The sequence below is a fragment of the Heterocephalus glaber genome, unplaced genomic scaffold (assembly GCF_053883595.1).
Source record: "Heterocephalus glaber isolate CG9 unplaced genomic scaffold, H.glaber_assembly_v1.0 deba00001447, whole genome shotgun sequence".
Taxonomy (NCBI): domain Eukaryota; kingdom Metazoa; phylum Chordata; class Mammalia; order Rodentia; family Bathyergidae; genus Heterocephalus; species Heterocephalus glaber.
Window position 1 is genome coordinate 1645243 of NW_028258299.1, and position 26459 is coordinate 1671701.

Sequence of the window (26459 nt, forward strand, 5' to 3'; positions counted from 1 at the left end):
CGCTGCGGCCCCCCACTGAGAGGGCTGTGAGGGGCAATAGGTCTGTGCTGCAGGTGACATGAAGCGGACCCCAGAGCACACACCCCTGGCATTCTCACCTTGACCTGGTAATTTACAAACCTGGAAGTGCCTGGGGGAGGGACACACTCGTAGCACCCCAAGTGCACACAGTGAACCCACCCGATCCACATGCTTTCCGGATGAGCCCCGTGGCCAACCGTACCTTATCCAGAGCCATCACATCCGGGCCCCAGCACCCATACCTCCCTCCCGGCAACGGCCCAGGAATGGCCCAGAGCTGCTGTGTATGGCCCTTGGTGCAGGAGAAACACTCAGCCAGGCTGGACAGCCCAAGGTTACTCACTGAGGGCCTTTCCTCTCTCCCCTCTCGGCTGCCTAGGGAGCAGCTGCTGCTCAGCGGGGAGCAGAGCCCCAGCACAGTTTCGTCATCATGGCCTCCCTGGGTGACCAGACGCCTGACACGCAGGGACACTCGTCCCTGAGCCCTGGACACATTTACTGCTTCGTGAGGAGGCTGTTTTGGGGTGGCTCCGTGGTTCTTCCCAGACCCTGTGCTGCTGGTGGCCCAAGCATGTGCCCACCTTTCTTTGCCCCAGCCCCCCAGGAAGGCTTTCTGCATACCGGGTCCCTGAAATTCCTCCTGGGAGACACACAGGGAGGAAAAGTGTCAGGGACCCCAAGAAAAATACGGGGATCATCTGAGCTGGGGAGGCCTTGGCTGTGGGCACACAGAGGGCCCCAGATGGGCGCTGTCCTTCACTCGGGGTCAGGGAGGGAAGGCTAGGCAGCTCTGTTTGGGAAGGAAGGGGAGTGGGATTGGCTCCCTGGCTGTCCCAGAGCTGCTTCTCCATTCCTCCTCCCCAGGTCAGGGGCAACTGCCTGCCCTACAGACCCTGCCACCTCTATGCTGTGGGCACTGGCGTCCCCCACGTCAGGAGGGGAGGCATGGGGGCCCTGTGCAGGGCAGCTGGCAGCAGCAGATGTCAGCCCCGATGTCAGCTGCAGGCCAGAGGTGTCAGGGCCAGAGCCACTGCTGCACACACAAGTCATAAATACCATCTAAGTGGTTCCTGTCACTTGACCGCCACCTCCTTTCCCAGCCACAGCGACCGAGGGTGATTAATGAGGATTATCATTAGCGCTAATCAGAGCCGTTTGGAGGGGGCTGGAGGGAAGGAAATGCCCTCCGTGGGGCCGTGGAGGTCGCTTTGAAGGTGCAGGTTCGTGCGTGCCCTGCTGGGAGCCTGCGTGCGCGTGCGCGCGCGCGCACACACACACACACACACACACACGTGGCATGCACACGGGATGGCCAACGGCCCCCAAGCCAGAACGGGTCTGGGCTGAGGGAGGAGGTGCTGGTACAAAATCGCCAGTCCTGTCCCATAGGGCTCTAATGAGCCCTCGCTGTCCTGCTCTCCGACAGCCGGAGAACACAGGCTTCACACAGCTCAGCCCGGCTGGAATGAATTCTCTCCCGCCGCCGCCGAGCTCAGTCATGACTTAATGCACTTGGCAGCTGCCAGCGAACAAGACCAGCTTGGCCAAAATTAGAAGTGGGGCCGTGGCTGATGCTCTGATGGAAGGGTGGGCATCCTCCGTGGGCTCGGTGTGCTCCTGCTGACAAGCACCGGGCCCTGACCACCACCCTGGGCCTCCCGTGCCGGGGACCCCTCTCCCTCTGTCGGGGGAAGTGGCCAGTCGGCCAGGGCTGCGCAGCGGGCTCCCCTGCCTTGCATTCTCGCTCGGGGCCCCCTTGTGGCTTTCAGATACAAAGTGTCCTTTTATTGGAAATATCAATTCAGAAAGGGGCTAGTAGTAAGCTGAGAATATTTGGATAAACTCGACAGCCCCGAAGACGAAGAAAGCCCTTTTGTTCCCCCCGAGAAGAGGGCTGCCGTACCACCCTGGGCTTCTTGGAGCAGGTCCAGAGAAAACTGAGGTCAAAGCAGAAAAATGATTACGGGGCCTCGTGAAAGATCTGTACTCTCAGCCCGTGTTTATTATTATTTATTTTATTTTTTATTGGAATGTGTGGTTGACATCCTATTGCATAATACCAGGCTGTAACTGTGCGCGTCTGGGAACAAGGCAGCCAGCCTGCGGGGCTCCCGGCACAAAGGCAACTTTGTGGCACTCGGGCAGGGAGGGGCCGCACGTGTGCTTTATTTTGCTCAGCTTTGTTTTCGAGATGTTGGCCACCAGTTTGAGAAGGCGCGAGCATCTCTAGCTCTCTAGCGTTTGCACTCTGACCAGCATAGAGGCCGCAGCAGCACAGCAAAGAGCTGCCGCGGGAGGGGGCCCCCTGCGAGCCTGACAGGAAGCCTGTGTGAGCGAAGGGCTTGACCGGCCAGAGCAGCATTCAACGCCAGCTCTTTGTTGCTGCTGAGGGGGGCTGGGCACTTCCAGAAGCTGCCTCTCCCCTGACCCCAACCCCCATGCACCAAATAAATGGCTTTGGGGAGATCTGGAAACTAACGAGGCAGGGAGCCCCCAAAGCCCCCCCGAAAACACTGGGCCCAAGTGTCCGTTCTCTAAAGGACCTGCAGTCTTGCGGTTCCTCATTTCCGTCAGCGAGGTTCTTCCACGGTGGAAAACAGGCCCTCCCTCGAGGTGGGGGATGGGCTCGGGGACCCCTGCTGAAGACCAAACTCTTGAGAATGCTCAGTCCCTTCGGTGAAATGGGGTGCAATTTGTATAGAGCCTTGCACGTGCTCCCAGATACTGTAAATCACTCCGGATGATTTATAATGCCTGCTGCAGTGTAACTGTATGGAAGTGGTTGATACACTGTATTGCTCAAGAAACAGGAATAAGAAGAGTAGGAAACGTATGTCCAGTGCAGACACGTTTAGGGGGAGAATATTTTCAATCTGTGGGTGGTTCTGTCCACAAACAGGGAATCCAAGGATAAAGAGGCCTGACTCCAGAATGTATGATCAAAAAACATGGTAAATTTTAAATTTTGAAAAATGTATTACATACACATTTCTTTCTTTCTTTTTTTTTTTTTTTGGTACCGGGGATCAAACTCGGGTCCTTGCGCTTTTGAGGCAGGCGGCGGAACCGCTGAGCTCAATCCCCGGCCCACTCCTGCCCTTGCTTGAGCACTTACTTCATCACCCTCACTGCTTTCTGAAGCAGCTCTGCAGTCCTCTTTCCTGAGTGACGTTAGTTGCACTTGGTGGCTGCCTCCATGTCCTGCACTGATTCAACACAAAACATAGACGTTTCGTGGACATTTTGACTTTGGCAGAGAGCCAGAAGTCACACAATGACAGATCAGTGAATAAGGTGGACGAAGACAATGCCACGTCTTCAGGAGCCACCTTTCTGCTGCACGGTGCTCAGCAGCAGCTTTCTCTGTGTTTTAATCACACCTTGTGAAGAAACTCGGGCGAGAGACCCCAGAACGGCTTGGGAAGCATCAAGAACGGTGGCGTGAGTGTGTTCAAAGGGAGGGGCCGTGTTTTGAGGGGAGTTAATGACAGTGTGTATTTTATTGTAATATTTTCTAAGCACTCACCATATTTTTGATCACCCCTTGTATGCATAAGTATAAAATATTGACAAAAGTAAAAGAGGCGTATTTAAAATAATCATGTTTCCGAATTTATTTTTCATATTGATATGGCTAGATGACTGGAGTGGATAGTGACTGAACTTATTTTAAATGTTGTAATTCGGTTATATTTTTCATTAAATTTTTAAGAAATTAAATTGGATCTGAAATTTTCAAAACAAGTTTGTCTTCCAAACAAGGCACTTGGAGAAGAATCAAAAGTGATTCTTTTTACTTAAAAGAACATTTTAAAATAGTTATTGTGTAGAGAGGAAGACTAAACAAAAGTGACCTAAAATAAGAGTGAAGTGATGTAAGCCGGGAGTGGCGGTGTGCGTCTGTGACCCCAGCAGTCCAGAGGCTGAGGCATGAAGGCTGCCAGTTCAAGGCCAGCCTGGGCAACTTACTGAGGCCCAGTCTCAAGGTGAGAAATAAAAGGGCTGGGGGCTTACTTCGGTGGTAGAGCCCTTTTCTAACAACAACAACAACAAATTTGAAGTAAGGCACGTTGAGAGAGTAGGCGGTAAACAGGGGAAAGGCTCAGGGGCCCTGATGGCTCTGACACACCAGAGAGCTGGATCTCCTCAGAGTCAGAGAACCTTCAAGAAACAGCCCCCCCCCCGCCCCCGACAGAGGGGAGAGGGTGTGCAGCGCTCACCACCTCCAGGGGTCACTGTGGTTCGTGCCTCTTCCCAGGCTCTGAGTCCCATCCGGGACCCACTGTGGAAGCCGACCTGCCTGCACCAGCCGTCTCTGCAGCCTCGAGAGAGGGAAGCCAGTGCTTCCTCACGCATCTTTGTCTTTTTCAATGGGGAAAAAAATACAATAGCAGAACCCACAAAGAAAGATACCAATTAAAATGTTCTGAGGCTCCTAAACACCCCCATTCACATCGTGGGTAATTGGCCGCATTGTGCTCCCCTCCGAGAGGCTGCGGGGTTGGCGGATGAAGTTCAGGATCATTTGTGACATGTAAATGCTCGTGATTATACTTTTAATAAACCTCTTCGATTCTATTTCCTGGGCTTGAATAGCTGCTTGAACGTGGCTGGTGAAGACCTGAAAGAGATACAGGTGACACGATGGGGAGACACACTCGGTTCCTTTGCTGTATCTCGCCGAAGGAGAGGAGCTGGAGCATGGGGAAGATGGGGAGCTGTTGAGTTCAGCTGGTTTCTTCTGCCATGCAAGACTGACTCGGCCACATGTCTGGCTGTGAACCATTTTGAACTTGCTGATCTGACCCCCCATGCCCAGTTGAGAAGGAGGGATCCCCAGGGAGACGTAGCTGAACTGGTGTCCTGGGTGGACTTAGCTTGCATTTCAAGGTCCACTGCTGAGGGCCTGAGTGGTTTCCAGCAGGGAGTGGTCCAGCCCCAGCATTCCAGGCGTCCTGCTTGCTCCGTGTCTGATGCAGAGGGCTGGGTGTGAGCGGAAAGGACAGGCCAGTTGGATTACAGCCAGCGGGCCCTGGGTCCTCTCCTCTCATCACAACTGTGGCTGTGCCTCAGACCCCCCGAGAAGAGCAGACGTCCCGGGGAACAGAGTCATCACAAAAAACTGGCTGGGGAAGAGTACTCACCCCTCAGACTAAATGAGGGCTCGGGCCTGGCAGGCAACTTCCTGTGCAGGCCCACCTGGGCCCACCCCGGGAAGACGGGGTTGGCTCTTCGCAGTGCCTCCAAAGTCAACATCGTCTGCACCAAGAGCCCTCTGCTGATGGCCATTTGTGTACGTCACAGAGCAGCCAGAGCTGTTCTTTGTGAGGACTGGCAAGGTATTTGCTTGGACTTGGCCTGTTGAGATTTGAGCTGTTTGCATCTGCTGATCTCAGAACATCAGGCTGATATGGAAGACAGTGAGTCATCGGGCTCCTTGGCACCGAGGTATCCCCTCAAGAGGGAGGAGGGATGGGCTCTCGGGGACTGAGTCAGCAGCAGGGACAAGCTCAGTGCAGTCTGGCTGCTCTCCAGCCTCACTAGGCACCTACTGTGTGCCGGGTGCCATAAGCCCACCCCAGCCTCTGCCCTGGGGATAGCGTCGCACCCAGGGACACACCTGTAACACTGTGCTCAGGGGTTGTGACTCTGAACATGGACCCGGGGGGAAATTGCTGCTCGGATTTCCAGGGGGAGAGTTTGCAGGTCCTTCTTGGAACAAAGGGAGGCATGAGAAGGAAAAGAGGCCCAGAGCGTGAAGAGGAGACGAGGAAAGATCAGAAGCGAAGGAAAGCCTTGATTCATTCGTGGGCCCCCCAGCCATGCACTGAGCACCCTGGGTCTGGGACTCAGCCAGGCAAAGCCCTTGAGGCCCTTGCCGTCATGGGGAGATCGATGTTGTGAGTCAGAGGCTGGGGGGCCCTTAGAGAGACCTCATCCTGATGGGAGGGTCCAAGGCACCCTCCGGGAGAGGTGCCCTGTGTGCTCCCACCCCTCCACCTGCTGGCAGGACATTCTCTTATATCTTACTGTGGGCTCTGGGGAAGCCAGAGGGATCTGAGCTGATTATGGGGACTCTGCTCCTCATCCACCCAAAACCTACCCATCCACTCAACCATCCATCAGCCATCCAACCCCCATCATCTATCCATTCATCCATCCATCCATCCAACATCCACCCAATATCCATCCATTCACTATTCATCCATTCAACATTCACCCATCTGTCCATCCAACACCCATCCATCCATCCACCCTTTCCATATCCATCTGTACCTCCATCCACTCATCCATCCATACGTCTAACACCCATCTACCTACTTATCCCTTCACTCACCTGCCCATCCTTCCACCCATCTCCCCTTTGTCCATCAACTGCCCACCTACCCGTCCATGCAGGCTCCAGGGCAGGATGAGCCTGGATGTGTGACCCTGGTCCTGTCAGAACATGAAAGCAGCCAGATGAGCAGCCGGTGCCCAGTGCCCGGCTCGTGTGCCCCCTTTTGGCTATGCAATTTCTAGCCAATTCCTGAATTCATCTGTGCCTTGGTTTCTTCATTTACAAAGGTGGATCTGTAGTGCTGCCCAGGAGAGATGTGAGCGTGGGTTGACTCCATGCCCAGTCTCAGTGGCCAACATCAGCTGCGGCACTGGGGATCAGAGTGTCACAGCCTGTGGGTGGTTGTGCCAGAGGGACACGTCCCTCCTCCTGCCTGGGGTGAGCTGGAAAGAGCCCTGGGAAGGTGCTGCCCTCTCTAGAGAACAAAGGGGTGGGAAGATGTGGCTCTCCTGTGGGTCCATCTGGGTCCCCCCGCATGCTGGCCACTGGACAGTGATGGGGACATGGGAGAGGCTCTGAAGGTCCCGAGGCCCTGACCAGCCCCTCCTGAGGCTGTGTGCTGGGCCGAGGCAGGATGTTTCCCGGCACAGGGAGGGGTCCCTGGGGATCCGCAATGGGCTCTTTGCACATGGCCCCCACACTGGGGGGCTGTGCTTGGGCCCAGGGCCTGCTCCCATGGCCGGGGTCCCACGTGCCTGCTATTTTTGGAAGCCCCACCTCCACCTCGGGGCGCAGCGCTGCTGCATGGAACCCCTCCCGCATCCGCTTGGGGTTGTCACACCCGCAAGCGCTGCACATTGCCACCTCTGAGAGCCACAGAAAGGTTACCAGTGTGACACCCTGGGCCTCGCCTCCCCCGGGGGAGCAGCTTCCTGTGGCAGACCTGGCCCCACTCACGCTGGACAGGGCCGCAGCCGCAAGTGTTTGATTTGGGGTTGTGGGGCTTTTTTTTTAATGTATCTTTCTTATGATCAAAAACCAAACCGTAGCCAAAGTACCTCACTTCAGAATGTCAGGGCCGAGGCTGTGGCAGTGAACAGCCACCGGCTTCGGGGACTCCGCCCGCTGCCGCCGCGGCCACGTTCAGCTTTGAAAGGCTGTGGGCTGTGTGTGTGGATGCCTCTTGGCGCTGCTTTGCATGGGCTGGAGAAGTGGTTGTGGCCACCGATGACTTGAGTCCCTCCCGAGGCCTGGGCAGGCCCTCAGGTGGACTCTGCCCCCCGGGGGCTACTTTGCAAGTCGGCGGGGACCTGGGAACTTTGCATGGATGGCCATGGCTGGAGCAGACTGCCCCAGACGTTGCTGCAGTGGTGGCTTGGGCATCACAGTCTGGCATCAGCCAGCAACGACTGGCCCAGGTGGGCATCCCATCGGGAGCAGGCACCGGTGGGGTGGGTGGAGCTCCGCCATACACCAGAGACCCCTCTGAGCCAGTGTGTTGAGGACCACCCGGGTCACAGAACTCCAGTCTCCCATGAGACACCAGGAGTGGGTGGCACGAATGATGAGCAGGGCATTTATACCCACTGTGTCCCAAGAGTGCCAGACGGCCGAAGGTCAGAAATCAGGGTCGTTGGAGAGAGCGAGGGTCCCATCCCGGGCTCTCCGAGGGCCCACTTCTGCTCAGGTGGTCGCTGTGACTCCAGCCATCTACTCAGGTGGTGGGGAGCGGGAGCTCCTGGTGTCCTCACTGGCTCCCTCTCCTTGGCATGTGCATGCTCAGCCTCCCAGTCCTCGCTCTGACCGTGTTGTCTACACACCAGCTGCATTTCCATCTCCATGCCGGTGAGGAACAACCCTAGCAAGGCCCCAGACGCCCTGGTGTAGGACCAGGCACTCGGGACACCCTTTGGGGTGAGTGGAGCTTGGGGCATCAGGAGTGGTGCCCACCACTCAGCTTCCGGGAGAGGGGCAGCAGGGTTTCCACTGGGAGCAATTGCAGGAGCATGCACAGTGTCCCTGCATCCCATGGGGGTGTGGGCCCATCCCGAGACACCCTGTAGCAGCAGGAAGTGCATGGGTCAGGGGCCAGCCTGGGTGCTGGTGTGGACAGTCAACCAGTTGCTTTCTTTCCCTTTGGAGCCTGGGTAGGGTGGAGCCAGACCCGCGCTGGGACCTGGGGGCTGCCGTGTGCGTGTGGCTGGCTTGAGTGGGAGATGTGTGAGCTGATCATATGGGAAGCAGCCACCACCATCTGTCCTTGAGGTGACCCTGTGTGACTTCCCTGGAGGGAGTGTGGCGGAGGGTGAGCACCAGGCATGTCCCCAGGAGCTCCAGGTCCAGATCCTGGGCCCCAGCTGGGTGCTGCCGGGGCTGGGGTGAGCTTCTCCACACTGCTGCTGCTCCAGTTTTCCCTGCCCCGCTGTGAAGCAGGCAGCTCTGTCCATCATCATAGCCCTGGTCCCAAGCCCAAAGCCAAGGCTGACCGGGCCAGGCAGTGGCCTGGGCTCACCCTCTGCATGCAGAGCATCTGTTTACCTGTCGTGCAGCTGCCCTCCAAGGAAGTGGCTCCAAGGACTGCTGCTGCTTTACAGGAACCCAGCTTACAAACAAATTTCAGGGGCAAGACATTGAACACCCGGCCCCCACCCAGCAGATGTGGCTAAATGGCCAGAAGTCCCGACACCCAGCCTCTGGCTCAGCAGCCCCTGGAGCCAGCCTGGGTCTGTGAGGAGCCCAGCCGGGGTTCCCTGCAGTGACTATAGGCTCTAGGGGACCTGTGCACACCCCACAGAACTCTAGGTGACAGAGGAGAGCCTCCCACGGGGCATCAGCACAGCGCTCTTGGTTCCGTGCTTCTCCAGCAAGTGGCCCAGGGCAAGCCCTGTGTTTCTTAGAGCTCATGCGTGCAGGTAGCCTGGCCCCGAGAGCCAGAAAGCAGAAAAGGGACTTTCTAGTTCCCAAAGAGGACCCCAGACACATTATCTAGCTGGGCTTCCAGGGCTGGCTCTCTGGAGGGCGGGATGGCCACTGAGGACCCGTCAGACCCAGGGGCAGCACACTCAGCTCTCCAGGGTCCGCGTCCAGCTGCCAGCTTCAGTGGAGACCTCTGACCTGCGGCCCAAGGCCCTGACAGGCCCGGTCCCTCCCGATCAGGCTGAGCATCCGCGGTCCCTGTGGCTATACCTGCCTGCTTCATTCCTCTGTTTCACTGCAGCATTGAGCACAGGCGTGAATCGCTGTTTTGCCCTTTCATCTCTGGTGGGTCAGGGCTAACCACAGGCTTGCTGGTGGACAGGTCGCATGCTGGGGGGAAGCCCAACCCCAAACACGCACTAAGCCCTGGGATGACCCTGGCAGGCAGGCTGGACACTCCTGGAGCCTTGGGGCCCGGGACACAGGAAAGGCCGGTGAGCGCCTGTCCTCCTCCTGTAGGCCCTGCTGCGGTTACCTGAGCCCTGGGCGCCTGAGTCCAGCAGGCACCCGGAGGGCTCGGGTGATGGCACAGTCGGACCGAAGCCTCTCTGCTCATCCTCACCCGCTGCTTTCCAGCCAAGTTTGTAGTCATGGCGGGAGGAGCGCTGCCCTCCCAGGTGGAGCCCGGGCCAGAGGTGGAAAAGAAGTGAAATTAAATAGCACAGGGCAGGCACAGGGTGCAGAGGAGCTGCGGAAGAGCCCTGAGAAAGCCGCCGCCGAGGGCAGGCTCAGGCTGGCTTCGAGGGGCTGCACCCCCAGGAGCGCTACAGCACCCGCGTGTTTGGGGAGCCAATCTGTGGGCCCGGAGATGTGTGCACAGTGAACCTGGGCTGTCACGTGGTGTCTGAGTAGTTCCTGGCTGTAGCTTTCATGGGGTCCTCAAAGGGGTGTGTGGCCCCACGGTGATTCAAAGTGCGGGGTTCAGGGACTCCCCCAACACGTGTGCTCTTGGTCTGACTCTGAGCTGAGGCACCAGCCAGTCACTGACACAGCAGCAGTCACCTCAGCCTGAACTGGAGGCGTCCCAGCCCCTTCTTTGCTGTCAGCCCTGCCTGGGCAGCAGGCCTCCTCATGGCATCCCCGTCCGGGGCTGGGCGCTGGGTCTCTGGAGCCCTGGGACCCTGCCCTGATTTTCTGCCAACACAAATCACAGCCCTGGAATTGCCTAGGAGGCCAAGGTCAGCGGGGCCCAGGAAATGCCACTGTCCCCTGCCCGTCCATACCCCTGTCCTCCTCTCAGTCAGAGCAGGTGGGCACAGGCCCGAGACCTGGCACCCAGGCCCTGTCTGCCCTGCTTTGCTCTGCTCTGCAACAGCTCGACCCCATCCTGCCAGCTGTGTTCCTCCCTGGCGCGCGGTCCCGTCACCACTGAGCCTGTAATGAGCGTCAGGATGGGGATCTGTGAGCTCCTCCAGGCTCCGAGCCTGCACTGGGCGGAGGTGTTTCCAGAGGGTCCCCACTCCACACAAGAACGGGCTTTCTGTTTCAGCTGCTTGTGATTGCCATAAATCATGACCATTGTGTGTGCGCCTGTGTGTGCATGTGTGTGCATGCAGCCGTGTGTGGCCGTGTGTGTGCATGGTGTGCCCCTGTGCACGTGCCTCTCTACAGAAACAGGGCGCTGAGTCAGCTCTGTGTCCTGAAGGAGGGGCGGGAGAGCTTCCACCCCGGCCAGAGGCAGGCAGTGCCCAGGCTGCTCTCCTTCCTGCATGCGCAGAATCCATTAGCGAGCTGACGACAGATGCCCAAGTCACCGCCTCTGTGCACTGGACAGCCAGCGGCCGGCTGTGCCATTAGCCCTGAAAGAACTAGCCCAGCAGAGAGCCACAGATTAGAAAGAAGTGCAGGGAAGTTCAAATGATGTGCAAAGAACAGTGTCAAGGTTAAGAGAATTTTTCTATCCCTTCGCATCCCAACAGCATTTCTGCTGAGGGTGATTCATGGGGTGGGGGACCTGGCAGGGGACTTGGGGGCCTGGGAGGCCAACTGGGGGTTCAGAGCAACCTTCAGAGGCTCTGAGATTCCCAGGCTCTGCCCAAGACTCCTTGGAGCAGGCTTCTGAGCGGGTAGCCAGTGGCTTCCGTCTGCAGAGAGGCTCGATCCTGTGGCACGGTGGCCTCCAGGAGCTGCCCTGCCGGAGCCTCATGAGGAAGCCACAGGCCAGGCCACCTTCCCGTTCCTGGCCCCTCCCTCGGCCACCCAGCACCCGCCACTCAACCCTGTCAGCCTCCCCTGAGGCCCCCAGTGGCCCAGGACTATCACGGCTAGGTGACTTAAGGCCTAGTGTAGACCCCAGGGGTGGCCTGGCTCCAGGCGTGGCTGGACGTGGCATCCATTCTGGCCGGGGATCCTCCATGCTGGCTCCCGGCAGTGAGGGACAGGGGCTGGGCTGCCTGTGGCCACGTCCTCGTCCCCAGGCTCCTCTGGCCAGTGCTTCCTTCCAGGGACATGGGCGCACGGGGAGCTTTGGCCAGGACGAGCTGGGTGACCTGGGCCTCCAGGCTGGGGAGCAGGGATGGGGACTTGTGAACCCGCCAGGCCTGCTTTCTGGCTTCCAGAGCATGCAGAGTCCTGCACACCCAGAGCAGGGCGCAGGAACCCTCCTGCTGGCCCTACGGTGGGCTCCGGACACCCCGGGCAGCGCAGCTGGGGGACAGGGTGGCCTGGGGCTCCTGTGAGTGCTGTCACCTCTCCCGTGAAGTGGAGGCAGTAACAGGCGAGAGGGGGCCAACTCTACACACTGCTCTGCCCTCTCTGGAATCAGAAATGGCCCAGGCCTCCATGCGCTGTCCCGGAAGCCAGGCTGAGTCAGGCCTGTAGCACCCCAGCCAGGGCCACCTTGGCACGTACCCCACCAGGGCAGAAGAGTCACAGCCTCTGTCCTGCGCCTCCTGTTGTCAGTCAGAGTGCCCAGCGGGGCCCAGCACATGCCCACAGGTGGGCTCTCACCTGTTCCCTCTCCCCGGTGCCGCCATAGCTCACTCAGCTTTCGAGGAGAGTCAGCCTTCACCTGCACCTCTCACGTGAATCGGCAGCAAATCTCAGCTTCTGGGAGGGAGGAGGGAGGGGTCCCAGGGCACCCACCCAGGAGGGCACCGCTCCGTATCTCTGGGGGCCACCAGGAAGTGACCACCTGTGACCCCCGAGGGCCAGGGGCCTGGTGTGCGGGGCCCAGGCTGGGAAGCAGGACAGGAAGGAAAGGCTTCCGAGGCAGAGTGGCCCCATCCTAAAGGCTGAGAAAGGCTGGCCTCGAACTCTGAGCTGGAGCCCTGGGTCTCTGTGTCCAGCAGGGACAGGGACAGACAGGGGCCCGTGAGCAGTGCTCTGTGCAGGGGAGCAGCCGGCCACATCCACAGCTGACCTGCTTGAGGGAGCTGGAGTCCTTTCGCAGCACAGGGAGGGCTGGAAGGGCAGGAGGCCGCCTCCACACATTGCTGTCGGTGCGGGACGTTCCTGACAGAGCGCCCGGCCCCCTGTAAGGATGCCAGTGGCAAGGGGTGTCATCTGCACCCTGGCCGTGGGAGCCTGTGCCCGCGCTCCTCTGACCTGCCATCCAGTGACTGCAGGGAGAAGGGCCCGGGCAGCTGTGCCGGGAGGGAGCCCACACCCTGGAGTCACAACCAGCCCCAGAGAATGTAGGGGACAGAGCCCTGCATGATAACAGCAGCAGGCTCTGCCTCCACACAGGTGAGGACAGGGAGACACAGACACCCAAGACAGACATGGAGACAGGCCGGAAGCCCCCGTCTGCAGCCCCACCAGATGGGTGCAAGGGGTCTGCGAGCAGGGGCCAGTGCTCCTTGGGTGGAGGCCCGCTAACCTCGGTCCAGCCTGCAGGGCTTCGCAGCTATTCTCTGTGGCTGGGACGGAGGGGCCTGATTTCCTCGGGAAGGGCCCCATGTGGAGCTGGGGCCCGAGACTGCTCTCCTGGGGGATGGGAGAGCTGCCCCCGTGACTGACTGTCAGCCTTTGTGGCCTCCTCCCTGCACCCAGTGTCCTCCACACCCCCAATCCTGGCCAGGCTGCTGGTGGGCCATGGCACTGGGCTGGGGCCACCCTGGATTTGGGCACGGCAGGCAGGGACCTTCTGGGAAGACCTGAGGACCCTGGAAAGGCCGCACCTGATCCGAGAGAGGACATGGTGTGCAGGAGAGGTGTGCCCAGGACCCTACCTGAGCCCTGAACAGACAACAGTAACAGATGCCCGCTGCAGGTATGGGGCCCAGGGTGGAGGGGCAGGCAGGTGCCGAGGGTCAGCCTGGCCCTGTTGCCTGGTTCCTGGGCTCAGAGCAGGTGCAGGTGAAGCATAGGCTCCTGGCTATACCTACAGGATGCACACAGCCCAGGGCTTTAGGGTGGAGAGAAAGTTGGGATCCCAGTGAAGCCAGGGGCCCAGCAGGGCCTCCCCCGCCCTCAGCTCACAGCAAGCGAGCCAGTGTGCTGTGATGTCAAAGGAGTGTGACGACTCCCATGCGGCACCCCAGATCTCCTGTGCCTTGCTCTCGGGCCCTCACTGCCCACCTTTCATTGGGAACCCAGGTCATTGGCAGTGCCAGCTGGGAGCAGGCTGAGTGGGTGTAAGCAAGACCAAGACTCCCACGCATGCTTGGGGGTGCAGCTTTCTGCCCTGTCTGGAGGACCAGGACAGGGACTTGAGGGCCGTTATGTAGAGCCGTGTGCCCCTCCTTGCCCCAGGCTGGCGTCGAACTTTGTGAAAGCACTCTCTGAGCAGCAGTCTGTGCATGTGGGGGGACACTGGGCATCAGGGGCCAGGCCAAGGCCTCCTGGGGGGATGTGGGCTCCCGTCTCTGCCTGCCTGCTCTCCCTCCAGCCCCGTCCTGTCCCCGATGGGCTGAGTTCCCAGAACTGAGGCCTGCAGCCTCTGAGTGTCCAGAAAGCTGAGCCCGGGCATTTCCACTCAGAGACTGGGTTCTAAAGGCAGGTGCTGCCACAGAGGGTGCCCGGGGGCTCCTGGAGCCCACAGTCTTGGTGGCCAGGGTGCTGGTCCACAGACGGACTCCACAGTGCTCTCAGGGACCCTGAGCACCAACGCTGCCTCCAAGGCCTACATTTCCTTGTCAACTCTGAGTCCTGGTGGCTCTGGTCACTCAGGAAGGCTCTGTGCACATCTGGGGGCCACCTGAATCATTCACAAAGCATCCAGCACTCTGGGCAGAGGCAGCTGCTCCAAGCCACAGTGGATGGGCTCCATCCGGGTCCTACTGTTCATACAAAGCATGCAGGATAGGAGGTCCGTGGTGCCCCAAATCAGCCAGCACCATGTTCACCTGGATTGTTGGCACTGCCCTGCCTGACTCACTACATCCTTTGGCTTCCATCCATGCCCACCTGGGTGTATCTGCCCACCTGGACGCAAATGCCTGCCTGGGCACCCTTGCGTACCTGAACACCTGTACACAGCTGAACAGAGCTGCCCACCAGGGCACCCCTGAACGCAGCCTCTCTACTCCCAGGCCTCAGCATGGCGGTGGCCTCAGCCCCCACCCACCAGCCTGCCTCCCACCCGCTGCCCGCTCTGTGCCCAGGAAGCCACCCAGGATGCTGCTGGATTCCCAGGCTCTGTGATCAGAACCACAGCCAGCACCGAGCAGCGCAGGCAGAAGGCCAAAGGCAGGACCCCACCTGCAGCTGCCACCCATGGTCCACCAGGCCAGGCCTTCTGGAGAAACCTTCTCAGAGGGGGGGACATGGTGCAGATCAGAAAACAAGCCTGAGAAGCTGCCACCCCACCTGTCACAGTGGGTTTAAAAGACAACAGCAAGAACAAAAGAAAGCCAAGCCCCAGCGAGTTCTCGAGGGCGAGGGCTAGGGCCACGTGGTTAGAAAAGCTGGGCCTTTGCATGTCACCAGGTGTCAAACTGAAACTTCCCAGTTTTAAGGAAATGGCATGGTTTTCTTCCTTTCAGGGTGATATGCAAGCTGGTGTGAGCATGCATACAGCACAGGCGTGCACACAAGGGGACGTGCACCCACGGACACACGCAGGGACGTACACCCAGGGACACCTTTACCTTAGAAAGCATTTTTTCCTAGCCCAGCACCCGACCATCCTTAGCAGAGGGCTCTGTGCTTAGATACAGCGGCCTCTGCTTTCTCACAGCTGGGACAGCTTCGCCGGGGAGGTTTTGCAACACTGGAGACTCGTTTTATCGCCTGCTCAGGGCAGCTATTTGCTCGGTGAGAAAAGAAAGCGCTGTCCTCCATCTCTTCAGCAGGATGTTGGGCAGCCCAGGGCCATGCTGATGCCGGGGCCAGCTGAGCCCACGTGCCCATGTGCGTTGTCCGTGTGTGACCTGTAGCCCGCAGCCCTCTGACCCTTGGTGTTCTTCCCTGACAGATCTCTGAGGACCTGGGCAGTGAGAAGTTCTGTGTGGATGCCAGCCAGGTGGGGGCCGGCAGCTGGCTGAAGTACATCCGAGTGGCATGCTCCTGTGACAACCAAAACCTCACCATGTGCCAGATCAACGAGCAGGTAGGTCCGGCCTTGGACACGGGGCCTCTGCCCCTGGCGCTGGCCCTGGGACCTGGCGCACGGTGAAGGTCAGCTGGGTTTGAGAGTCCCGTCCTGCCATGCGAGTGACCGTTTGACGCTTGGCCCGAGCTGGCTTTCTGGGGAGCTTAGCTTCCTGGGTCTGCTCGGTAGGAGCCGTGGGTCAGCAGACCCCAGGCCCACAGTGCTTGTTGTGGGTTTATTTTCATGTCCTTGTGCTTGTGAGGCAAGCGGCAGAACCACTGAGCTAAATCCCCGGCCCCGAAGTGCTTGTTGTGAAGGATGATGGTTTTGAGAAGAAGAGCAGTCGAGCAGCGAGCAGGTGGGATCCCAGCCCCCAGGCCGACCTGCCAGGCAAATGCTGTTGCCTGCTAGACATGAGGGTCGGGGTGAACATGCCAGATGCCTGCCTGCAGGGTCTGCTGGCCAGCAGGAGAGCGGCTTGGGGCTTCCTCATCCCGGCCAGGCTGCCACGCAGCTCCCACGGCCTGGAGCCTGAGTTGCGGCCACAGCCTGCCCAGCCCGCATGGGCAGGGCCTTGTCTTGGCACTAGGTTCTAGCCACCCGGAGTCTTCCGAGCATGTGGCTCCAACTCCAGCCCAGTTACTGCTAGGGCTGGGGGCCCCTTCCACCCTGTTCCCAGCTCCCGGGGCCTCGGACCCCCACCGGCTCCCTAGTTCCTCGAGCCCTGTGGCTTGTCGAAGCCACCCCAAGCCCACAGGCTTCCCAGGAGACCAGAAAGTTTCTCCCAGCTCCAGAAGGCAGCTGGCTGCCACTTCCTCCCCTTAGCTACCAGTTCGCAGCTGGCCCAGAGACCGGCTATACTCTGGCCAGCCCAGTGGCAGCTTCACACCGTGACCCCCAGGCTCTGGGTCGCTCTGGGATGCCAGAACTCCCAGCCCCTTCTGAGAGCTGTTTGCTTTTGCTAGACCTTAGGGCTAGGTGTGCGATTTCATTTGCAAGAAAAGATTCCCTTGGTTTAAAAAATGATCGTGAAGGGCCAGGGATTTAGCTCAGTGGTTCCGCCGCTTGCCTCACAAGCAGAAGGACCCGAGTTCGATCCCCAGCACCAAAAAACAAAACAAAACAAAACAAAATGATCGTGAAGACCATGTAACAAAGGCACATTCTCCAGGAGTCACACAAGCTGGTAAGCGGCTCCAGCCTTTGACTTCAGAGAAATACTTTGCATTCAGAAGTTCAGCAAGTGAACCCGGGGAAGCCCAGCAATGCTCCTCACTTGGCTCCGTATCCTTCGCAGACTTTGGGCCCAGTCAGGACCAGGAAGTTGGTCCCACGAGACTCCAGACACCAGGCAGTTCCAGACAAGCACAGATCTGACCCCAGTGGCCTTCAGTTAGAACCACAAATTTTGAGAAAGAAACTTCTGGTTTCAAAAATATAATACAGCCAAAGAATTAAAGTAAAAGGATAACTTTAAACATTAAAGCAAAACTAAAAAAAAAATAATAATAACCTTCCTGCTTCCAGATGAACATGAAATCGAGTGAAGGAGTCAGGGTTTCACGTTCACGCGAGCCTGCAGGAGTCACAGGTGCAGCCCGGCCTGCTGGGAGCCCGGGGACAGCAGCAAGGCCAGGCAGGACTGCATCTGTGAGATCCAGGGGGGAGGACGCAGGATTTCATTTAGGAAATAAAGGCTTATAGGACTCTAAGCGAAACCAAAGCAAGAAGGCAGGTGTCTTTGTGAAGCAAGGTTTTCAAACAGAAGTAATCTCAAGAGAAGCCTGTCCTCAGGTGAGCACAGTGGCACACACCTAATCCCAGCACTCAGGAGGCTGAGGCAGGAGAATTTCAAGTTCAAGGCCAGCCTGGGCTACATAGCAAGACCCCACCTCAGAGGGAGGAAAGAAGGGAGAGAGAGAGAGAGAGAGAGAGAGAGAGAGAAGCCTGTCTTCAAGAATCTTTGTTTTATTATGAATTTTTACAGAAGCTTTTATTTGAGCTCCACTTGAGGTCCATGTGGGAGCAGCTACTTTGCAAACTGTCCATCCAGTGTCAGGACCAGACAGTGGAAGCACCTGATGCCAGGAAGGAGAGCGACAGCCCCACTCTCTGGCTTACTCCCTTCAGTTTGACCCCACCTGTGTCCCTCGCTGCCCATGCTGAGCTCCATGCTTACAGAGGCGCTTGTGGCCTCTGCTGGCCCCTCTCCCATGCAGCCTCATGGGGTCCTCACCCTGGTTTCCGCCCATGGGCCCTGTGATGGCTCTGCCCTCCCAGAGGGAACTCGGGGTGCACATTTAGGCAAATGCAACCCCTGAGAGGTCCACAGAAGAAAGTCCTCTGTCTGAGCAGAGGGAGAGAGGAGCCCCATCCTCGGGGACATGCCCTCCTAGCACGGGGACACCAAGTATTTTGGTCCCCCAGAATCCCGCCAGTGTCCCCAGAGCTGTGCCTCTGAACTTGAGAAACCGCACGGCAGTGGCCTCAGAAGCGCATGGATGTGGGGGAGGACACTGCGCTATCCGGGAAGGGGGAACAGAGAGGTGCCAGCCGCTCTGCTTCCAGCCCAAATCCCAGCTCGGAATTTCAGCTGAGGAAAGTGAGCAATTCCAGGATGTGTTTGCTTTTGAATAATAATGTTCAAAATCTAATAATACGAAAAACTGCTTTCAGAAACCCATCAGTTCTCAGGACCTATTTGCTGCTTGAACGAAGTGGCTTTCAGAAATCCCTCTGGAGAGGGAGTACAGACTCCCACTCCTGGTTAAATGGTCTCCCAGGGCCAGAGCTGCTCTCCAGGTCACCCGAGACCCAGCGCGAAGCACTTCCATTTCCTGGTCCTAATGGGGAGGCACACAAGCTGCTGTGACCCTCTGTGGGGTGAAATAAAAACTTTCCTCAAATATTAATAATAAAAAACATTTTCAAAGACAGGGTTTCCTTGAGAAGGAAATATTGCATGATATTAATGGGGTTTCTCAGATTTCCATGATCCCAAGGGCTCCTACCAGGATTTCCGGGTAGCTATGGACACCACATGCCCACCATGTGCACACACGCACACACACACACGGACGCACCTCCACAGCAGCACAGATGCGCCGGGGCAGGTTAGCATCAGAACATCCACACAGAGAGAAGTGTTGAATTCGTCCAGTGCACTCGGCAGAGAAAGCCCCAAGTCACACAGGCAGGAGCCTGGATCTGCAGTTCAAGACTCATGAGCTCAGCCCCAATTCTCAGGAGAGGAGCCAGATGGAAGGGCTCTTGGTGTTTTCAGAGAACGTCCTGGAAGCCACAGTCCCGAGGAGGCGAGCCCTCCCACATGCAGAGGGCTGAGAACACTAACGGAAGCTGCCTGGCACCTGCTCAGACCACCAGCCGCCACCCTCGGCCAGCCCCGCCCAGCACTCCCTTATTGCCTGGACCTGGGAGAAGGCGGCTTTGGCGCCCTTGCAGCCATTTGGGGCTGGGGGACCAGGGTGTGAGCAACAGCAAGCGGGGCCCCTGTCCAGCACATCTCCTGGACACCTCCCTCCGACACCCGCTTCTCGGTCCTTGGCCTCGGACGGGTGCAGGGCAGGTGGCACAGCAGGCCTGCGGGCTCCGTACCCCTCACCCCTGCTCTGTCTCGAACTCCTCACCCCACGGCCGCGGGGCTGCAAGAAAGCGCTCACTGTCTCTGGCTCCCTGCTCCTGCCAGGCGCCGAGATCCCCTCCTGGCTCTGTGACTCTGAGAACCCTGCCCAAGGGAGCTCATGAGAGGGGACAGGCCCTGTCCCTCCTGCCCACCGCAGTCCATCCACAGCTCAAGATGGGGGAGCCAGGCAGCAGCAGAGGCCACACTGGGCCACGATTTCCTCCTGGGCCTGGCCCTGTCACCTGACAGGTGATCTGTGGTTTCTATACATAAAGAGCAGCCACAGGTGGCCCTTCTGTGGCCAGTGATACCCTGCTTCCAAATACAAAGGCTCTCGGGGGCCCATCTGGTAAGAACAAAATGCCCACCATAGATAGGGCAGCCGGACTCTGTACCAGAGTGTGGGGTGGTCGGGAAGCTTGGAGCCCCCGCATCACTGGGTGCACGGGCCATGCTAATTTCCTTTCGTCCGGCTGAGCCCAAAGGCAGGGAAGCACCCCAAGTGCCTGAGTTTGCTCTGGGAGCTTGGGACCGTGCCTCCCCTCCCCAGCCACCAAGCCTCCCTTTCCGGGTGGGGAACGCAGGACGTCCAGGTCACCCCTGGTGATTCTTCCTCCTGCAATTATGAGCAGAAAAGTGGGTTTGAAACGCTTGGGGGACACAGACAGGGTCTGTTCCTAAATCTGTTTTCATGTTAAGAAAAAAAACAAGAGCTTGGAAGCCAAGTGCCCACAGGGGAAGCAGGGCGGCCGGGGCCTCTTCACAGAAAGGCTTTTTTCTCTTTCTCACGTTGCCTCCATAGGGCAAGAATATCAGTGGCGGGGTGGCCAGCAGGACTGGGGCGCAGGGCCGGACTGTGATCAAACTCCCGGCACACCTCCAAGGCTGCTCTCTGGCTACTTGTAGCACCCTCGTCCAGAAGAGCACATCCCTCCTGCCTGGACAGTGCTCAGGGACACTAGCAGGTCCCCACACCCACAGGGGCCAGGGTGCCACACGAAGCCCACAGCCAGAAGGCTGAAGGCACCCAGCCTCTACTGAAGACACTGACACAATGGACCGTGTCTCCCCCAAGCAGGGCAGTCCCAGGGCAGCCCCTCCTCGGAGCTGGAACACGGACGGGCGTTTCTGTGGAAGACATCAACACCACACGGCCCAACGTCCTCGACGAAGACAGCACTTGTTTTTAATGAAAACCCGGTGTTGCTCGGTGGATCGCGGCCTGCAGCCCGAGCCTATTCTCTTCTGCTTTCGTTCCCTTGGCCCCGACCTGGACCCCTCTTTCCTGGCAGGTCGTGTGATCTGCTAGCGCTGGAATTTTAAACGGGGGGCGTCTGACATCCATCATCCTGCTCTGACCCCCTGACATTTCCTTACTCCCTTTACTTTTATCCCACATCATTTTTTAAATTAAAAATCATAAATTTTTAATTTGGCCAGTTCAAATGGTAGCCTCCAACAATTAGGTACAATTTTCTCTTTGAAAATGAGAAGGGGAGGTTAGGGGACTAGTTGTAGCATTTCTTAACTAGTTGACAAAAGACTTTCAAAATATATCAAATTTGTTTTGATTCAGAAAAGTGTTACATGTTGCCGGGCCCCCTTGGGAGCCAACCAGTCCTCATTCTGGAGAACAAAATGTTTAAATTCACAGTACAAGAGCCAGTTGTCAGATCCTGTGTTCTGCTCCTTCTTAATTAAATGCAACCCTTTATTAGAGGAATGTTGACAATTTAACTATGGACAAATAATTTCTATTTTTACAAGTCTGCTCCAAACTGCACAACTAAGAAAGGGATAAATGTATAGCATTTTTTAAACCATGAGCCGCTGGGAAAGAGGCAGAATATATAGCAACAAAATAATAAAGATTTGGCCACAAATAAAATGGCTTCAGTGATCATGGGGAGAGAACATAGCCAATCCCAGGACTGCCGATGAGCCTTTTCCTCCCTTGGCCAAAGGAAGGAGCTGAGGGTCCCCGTGTCCAGCTGGAATGGCTGTCCCCTCCCTCCTGCCCAGCCCTGAGAAAGCAGGGCACCAAAACAGGCCAGGCAGAGGACCGGGGATTTAGCTCAGTGGTTCTGCCGCCTGCCTTGCAAGCGCAAAGTTGGGAGTTCTATCCCCAGTACAAAAAAAAAAAAAAAATGAGGAGGAGGAAGAAGAGAAAAGAAAGGAAAAGAAAAAGGAAAAAAAGAGAAAACAGGCCGGGTGAAGGCTGCACTCGGGAAATGGAGATGGAGAACCTCTTGGCTGGTCCCGCAGAGCCGTCACCCAGGTCTGGGAGCGTCTTTGAGTTGTTTTCTAAACACCAAACACTCGACCCTCAGCCGGCGTTGGAGCACTGGGGCTCGACCCTCTGCAGAGAGACGCGGCTCGTGCTTTGGCTCGGCCAGCAGTTGGTGATGCTCCTGTGGTCCCTGAAGGCTAGAGGCAGTGTGGAGCCCAGCACAGCTCAGAGATGCCCAGAGAACGCAAGAAAAGACCCGGGAATGACCTTGGGACCGGCGTCCCTTCTCGGCAGAACAGGTGACAGGCAGGCTGGGCCACTGGATGAATGGGCTTCACAGCAATCGCTTTAGAGAAATTCAAATTCTGCTCCCCACGACCACGTCTTGGTGACAGAGGCCTCAGAGCCACGCCAGCCTTTGCCAGTTCCAGCCCCGTGAAGTCCACAGTCCAGGACGGTGAGAGACTGGGTTTGTTTTTTAAGTAAGGTGCCGGTAATGACATTTCACCTGCCTTATTCCAGCAAGCCTTCAAAGTTTCTTAGACGAGTCGAGCAAGAGGGAAGATTAAGTTGCGTGGAAGTGCACTTGATGCACTGAGAAAAACCATTTGTTCTGGGAGGAGACAGTGGTAGCTACTGCCTGTGTCCACCCCACTGAGCCCTCAGTGGCCATCTGGTCATCTCAAACCCGGTAATCTGGGTCTATTTCCTTTATTGAAACATCAAAATACTTAGATGGAGTAGGAATGAAAATTGGAGGCAGGTCTTGTAGACAAAAGCAGTGTCTTTCCTTGTGAATTGATCGGATATTTATAAACATACTCCAGGAACCCTAAGGAGACAGCGTGTAAAAGCTGATGGCCAACGTCAAATATTTCTCTGTCTTTCAGATTGTGTGGGGGATGCTGATCATTTTCAGTACACAACTTCCCTGAGGCAATTTCTCTCTCTCCCTTTTGTAGAGAGGGTGGCTAGTTATTTGTCCTCGGCATTTGTGCCTGGCACGTTTACCTCCAAGGACCTCCTCTTTGTGTCTGGAAAGTGATAAAGAGGAAGAAAATAGCCGGGTCACGCTAAGTATGGTTATAATTCCGAGGGCCTCTGTTCGGAGGTGTTTGCCCAAGTTCAATAAGGCCATTGTCACCGGGAGAGAAGCGGAGCAGAGGAAGCCGGGGCTCAACTGCAGGCTCTGTCTGTTTGGCATCGTTATTTTTTAAAGCCGACATTTATTGGTGCTAGTAATCATAGCTGTTGCTGAGAGGTTCCCTCCCTTGGATCCCAGGGAGGAGAGGGCTCCAGGACTCCACATGGCTCTGGGGCTGGAGGAATTCAGGCTCCAAGGTTTCTTCTTCCTTGAACACATTCTCCCTCCTTGTGAAAATTCAGCCCCAGTCTGTCTGGGGGGCTCAGACTGCCATGGCTCCCGCTGGATATAGGGCAGGACCTGAAGGGCTGCTGATCATTTACTGAAATTATTCCCCATCCACCCACCCCCACGACCCACCAACCTGGTCCCGTCAGCCTTTGTCCGAAGAAGTTGTTGGCTCCTCAGCCAGTAATTGGCTTTCCCAGCTCCTGCCAGAAGCCCTTTTGTGCCATTCAGAACCAGTGGCACTCTGGGCCTTCAGGAAGGCAGGGTCCCTGTTGCCCCCTGAACCCCTCTGGGGGAAGCGGGTCGGAGTGCCCACCCCTCCCTGGACCCTGAGATTAGCTCCAGTAGTGATTCATCTTGTCCTAGTTCAAAGTCCCTGCAGACGGGGCTGCTTCCCTGCATGTCCCCTGGTACCCCACAGGTGCCCCAGGAGGAGCGGGGTGCCCCAAGGGAGGAGGAACAGGAGGGGGAACCTGGGAAAAGGAGAGGACTCCTTGGGAGGAGGGGCCCGGGGCTCCAGGCAGTGTCCACCCCCGTGGCCAGGCTCCCGGCAGGCTCCTGTCCTTGAGCCAGAGTGGGGGGATCCTGGGAGGCCCAGCAAGCTGGGAGTGGAGGTGCCGGGTCCAACGGTCCCTGCAGCCCTCAGAGGGCATGGAAGGAGTGGCAGACTGGGCGGCTGGGCACCAGGAGTGCCTGCCTCCCAGAGAGAAGGAGGTAGGGTGTGCCACTGGGGGGTCCCAGGAGATGGGCACCTGCCGGGGCAGCCCTTGCCCAGTATCGGGGTGCCGGGCCCGTTGGATGTTGGGGCCTCGCTGGCAGGTGGGGCAGCAGCGTGGTGAGCCGAGTGACCTTTGCCCCTCCCCCATCCCCCCTGCTCCCCTCCGGGTCTCACTCTGGGGAGCCGCTGTGCTGGACGGGGTTGAGCCTGGGCTCCCAGCAGCCCCCAGGTTCCCTTCCCTGCCTCTGCACAGAGGTCTGGCTCTGGGTGCAGGTCAGGGTCCTGGGCCAGCAGCAGCGAGAGCTGGGGGCTGTTGGATGCTCACGGTGTGGCTCTGGAGCATCGACCATCACAGGCTCAGGGGGGCCCACAGTGCTCAGTTCAGTCTCCAGTTGGAGGAAGTCGGATGCCAGGGTTTCTGCTTCCTTGAGCAGACTTCTCCCTTCTGGTTAGAATTCAGCCCCAGCCTGTCCGGAGTCCGCTCAACCCTGGAAACCCGCACTGGGGCTCAGGCCAACCATGTCTTCTTGGAAAACGTTCCTGCCTCTGCCAGTCCCTTCCCATCTTCAGCCCTCCTCCATGAGGAAAAGGCTCCTTGGTGGGAACGGCCAGGGTGACCTCGTGCCAGGCCTCCAAGTGGACAGTGGCCTCGCCTGGCCTCGTCCGGCCTGTCCATCCTCGGGCCCGGCTGCAGGCTGCTGGAGCTGCCAGGTTCCTGACCTTGGGGCAGAGCCCCAGTCGCCCACCTGCCCTAGGAGCTGACACCAACTGTGCACTGCCTCTAGCCTGCAGGGCAAGGGCTGACCCGCCGTCCAGCCGTGCCATGAGGAGCAGGCCCCACCGCCAGCAGAGGCCTGCGTCGCTGGTGCCTGTGGGTGCCCAGTGGCCTGCACTCTGCTTTGTGAACTGCCAGCTTCCTCCATCGCAACCACCACTTCAACACCTCTGAGACGTGTCCCTTCAGGGGCCAGGGGGGTGAGCGGCACAGGGTTCAGAGCGCTGCCACTGAGCCCAGCACATGGTCAGCCTCCCGAACAGCCCCCCAGCCCCAGGGCACAGGGGACCCGCTCAGCCCATGACAGGAGGGGAACGGGAGCCTGGGTCCCAGTGGCAGGGCCTCCTGCCTGGGGTGGCTCCCCGGACACCCCAGGCACCGGACACTGACACTGACTGTCGCCTATTTAATTGTGTGCCCTCTGTCAATAGCCCAAGTCAGGATGGAACCAGTTAAAAGGGGCTCCATTCCTTCTGAGCACATGCAGCAGAACTTCCGAGGGAACCTCTCAGTGGCAAGAGAAGCCGGGTCAAGTGGCCTGTGGGCCGGGCTCCCCGAGGAGCAGTGCGGAGGCCTGCGGGACCGAGCGCAGGCCCAGTGCCTCTGCAGACAGCAGCAGCACCGGCCTGACCTGCTCTCTCTGGTCTCTCGTCCTAGATTTACTATAAAGTCATTAAGGACATCGAGCCAGGCGAGGAGCTGCTGGTGCACGTGAAGGAAGGCGCCTACTCGCTGCGTGCAGTGCCGCCCGGCCTGGATGGTAAGATCCCGCCCACCCAGCCAGGTCCCAGACCCAGCCGCTGACAGAGTGCAGCCTGCTTCTCTCCTTCCTTGGGACCCAGAGCTGTGTCCTGAGTTTAAGAAGGGCTTTGCACAATGGCAAGTCGAGGTCAGGTTGAATGATATTTTTGCAGTGTTGGAGCCTCTGGTGAACTTTTTAAACTGTGTCATCATCGTTAGTATCAGCTTTTCCCAATCCTGAAAAAAACAGATGGGATGGGATGGGAAGGGGGCGGGGAGGGGCGGGTCTCCCCAGAGATCGGCGAGTGAGAAGCTCTGTCTCCTGTAAGAGAGGAAGTGGGCATGGCTGTCTTTCAAGGCGACTCCCATCTGTAGTTTAGAATCCAAGGAAGTGGGGGGGAGTTTTACTTGGTGGGGCTTGTTCAGGGCGGCGGGGCCTGGCAGTGGGTTGAGAGTCCTTAAACTGCACCTCCCTCTCCCTTTGTCCCTATACCTGCCCGTCTCCCGTCTGTCCACACACAAGTACCTCTGAGACAATGCTGGAGAAAGCGCCGGCCTTACACAAACCAGGGCTGGGGTTCCTTTCCTTTTATTCTTTTCTTTCTTTTCTTTTTTTTGCGATACTGGGCACTGATTGAACCCAAGGCTCAGAGTGAAGACTCTGGAGCTACAGCCCCAGCCAATTTCCGATTTTTGGTTTTCAGACAGGGTCTTGCTAAGTCACTACATTGCCCTGGCTGGGCCCAAATTCTTGATCCTCCTGCCTCGGCTTCCCAGAGTGTTGGGATGGCAGTCGTGTGTCACCACAGCTGGGCTTGGACTCTGAAACACTGGCTTGGGTTCCTTCCTCATGCCGTTAAGCATGGGGTCCTGGACCCGGAGATTGGGCGAAGGCTCTGCTGGCAGCGGGAGGCAGCGCTGGGGCTCCTGTGTGACTGTCCTTCCTTTGCGCGCGCGCGTGTGCGCGTGCGCACACACACACACACACACACACACACAGTGGACAGAGAAGCTCCCTCTCCTTCCAGCTGTTCCTCGAACTGCAGATTCCTGCCCATGCCAGAGAGGGGGGTGTGGGGTTTGCCTTGCCCTGCCAACAACACACAGACTTAAAAATTACTGCCACTCGCCCTGTCTCTCTGAGCTCCACTCTAATTCCTCAGGGAGGAGCAGCACAGCTGGCCAGGAGCCCGGCAGGAAGGTTCTGAGGCCAGACCCAGAGAAACCT

General features: G+C 57.9%; 1 protein-coding gene across 4 annotated transcripts in view; it reads left to right on the forward strand.

Annotated features, from left to right (window-relative positions):
• Prdm16 (PR/SET domain 16) overlaps nt 1–26459 on the forward strand; it is a 282822-nt gene that overhangs the window by 223135 nt on the left and 33228 nt on the right. For all 4 annotated transcript variants that reach the window (XM_004863779.4, XM_087214367.1, XM_087214368.1 and 1 more), the window contains exons 4-5: nt 15636–15770; nt 25148–25250. In XM_004863779.4, coding sequence (XP_004863836.1) covers nt 15636–15770; nt 25148–25250 — 238 coding nt within the window. The remainder of the gene's footprint in view (nt 1–15635; nt 15771–25147; nt 25251–26459) is intronic.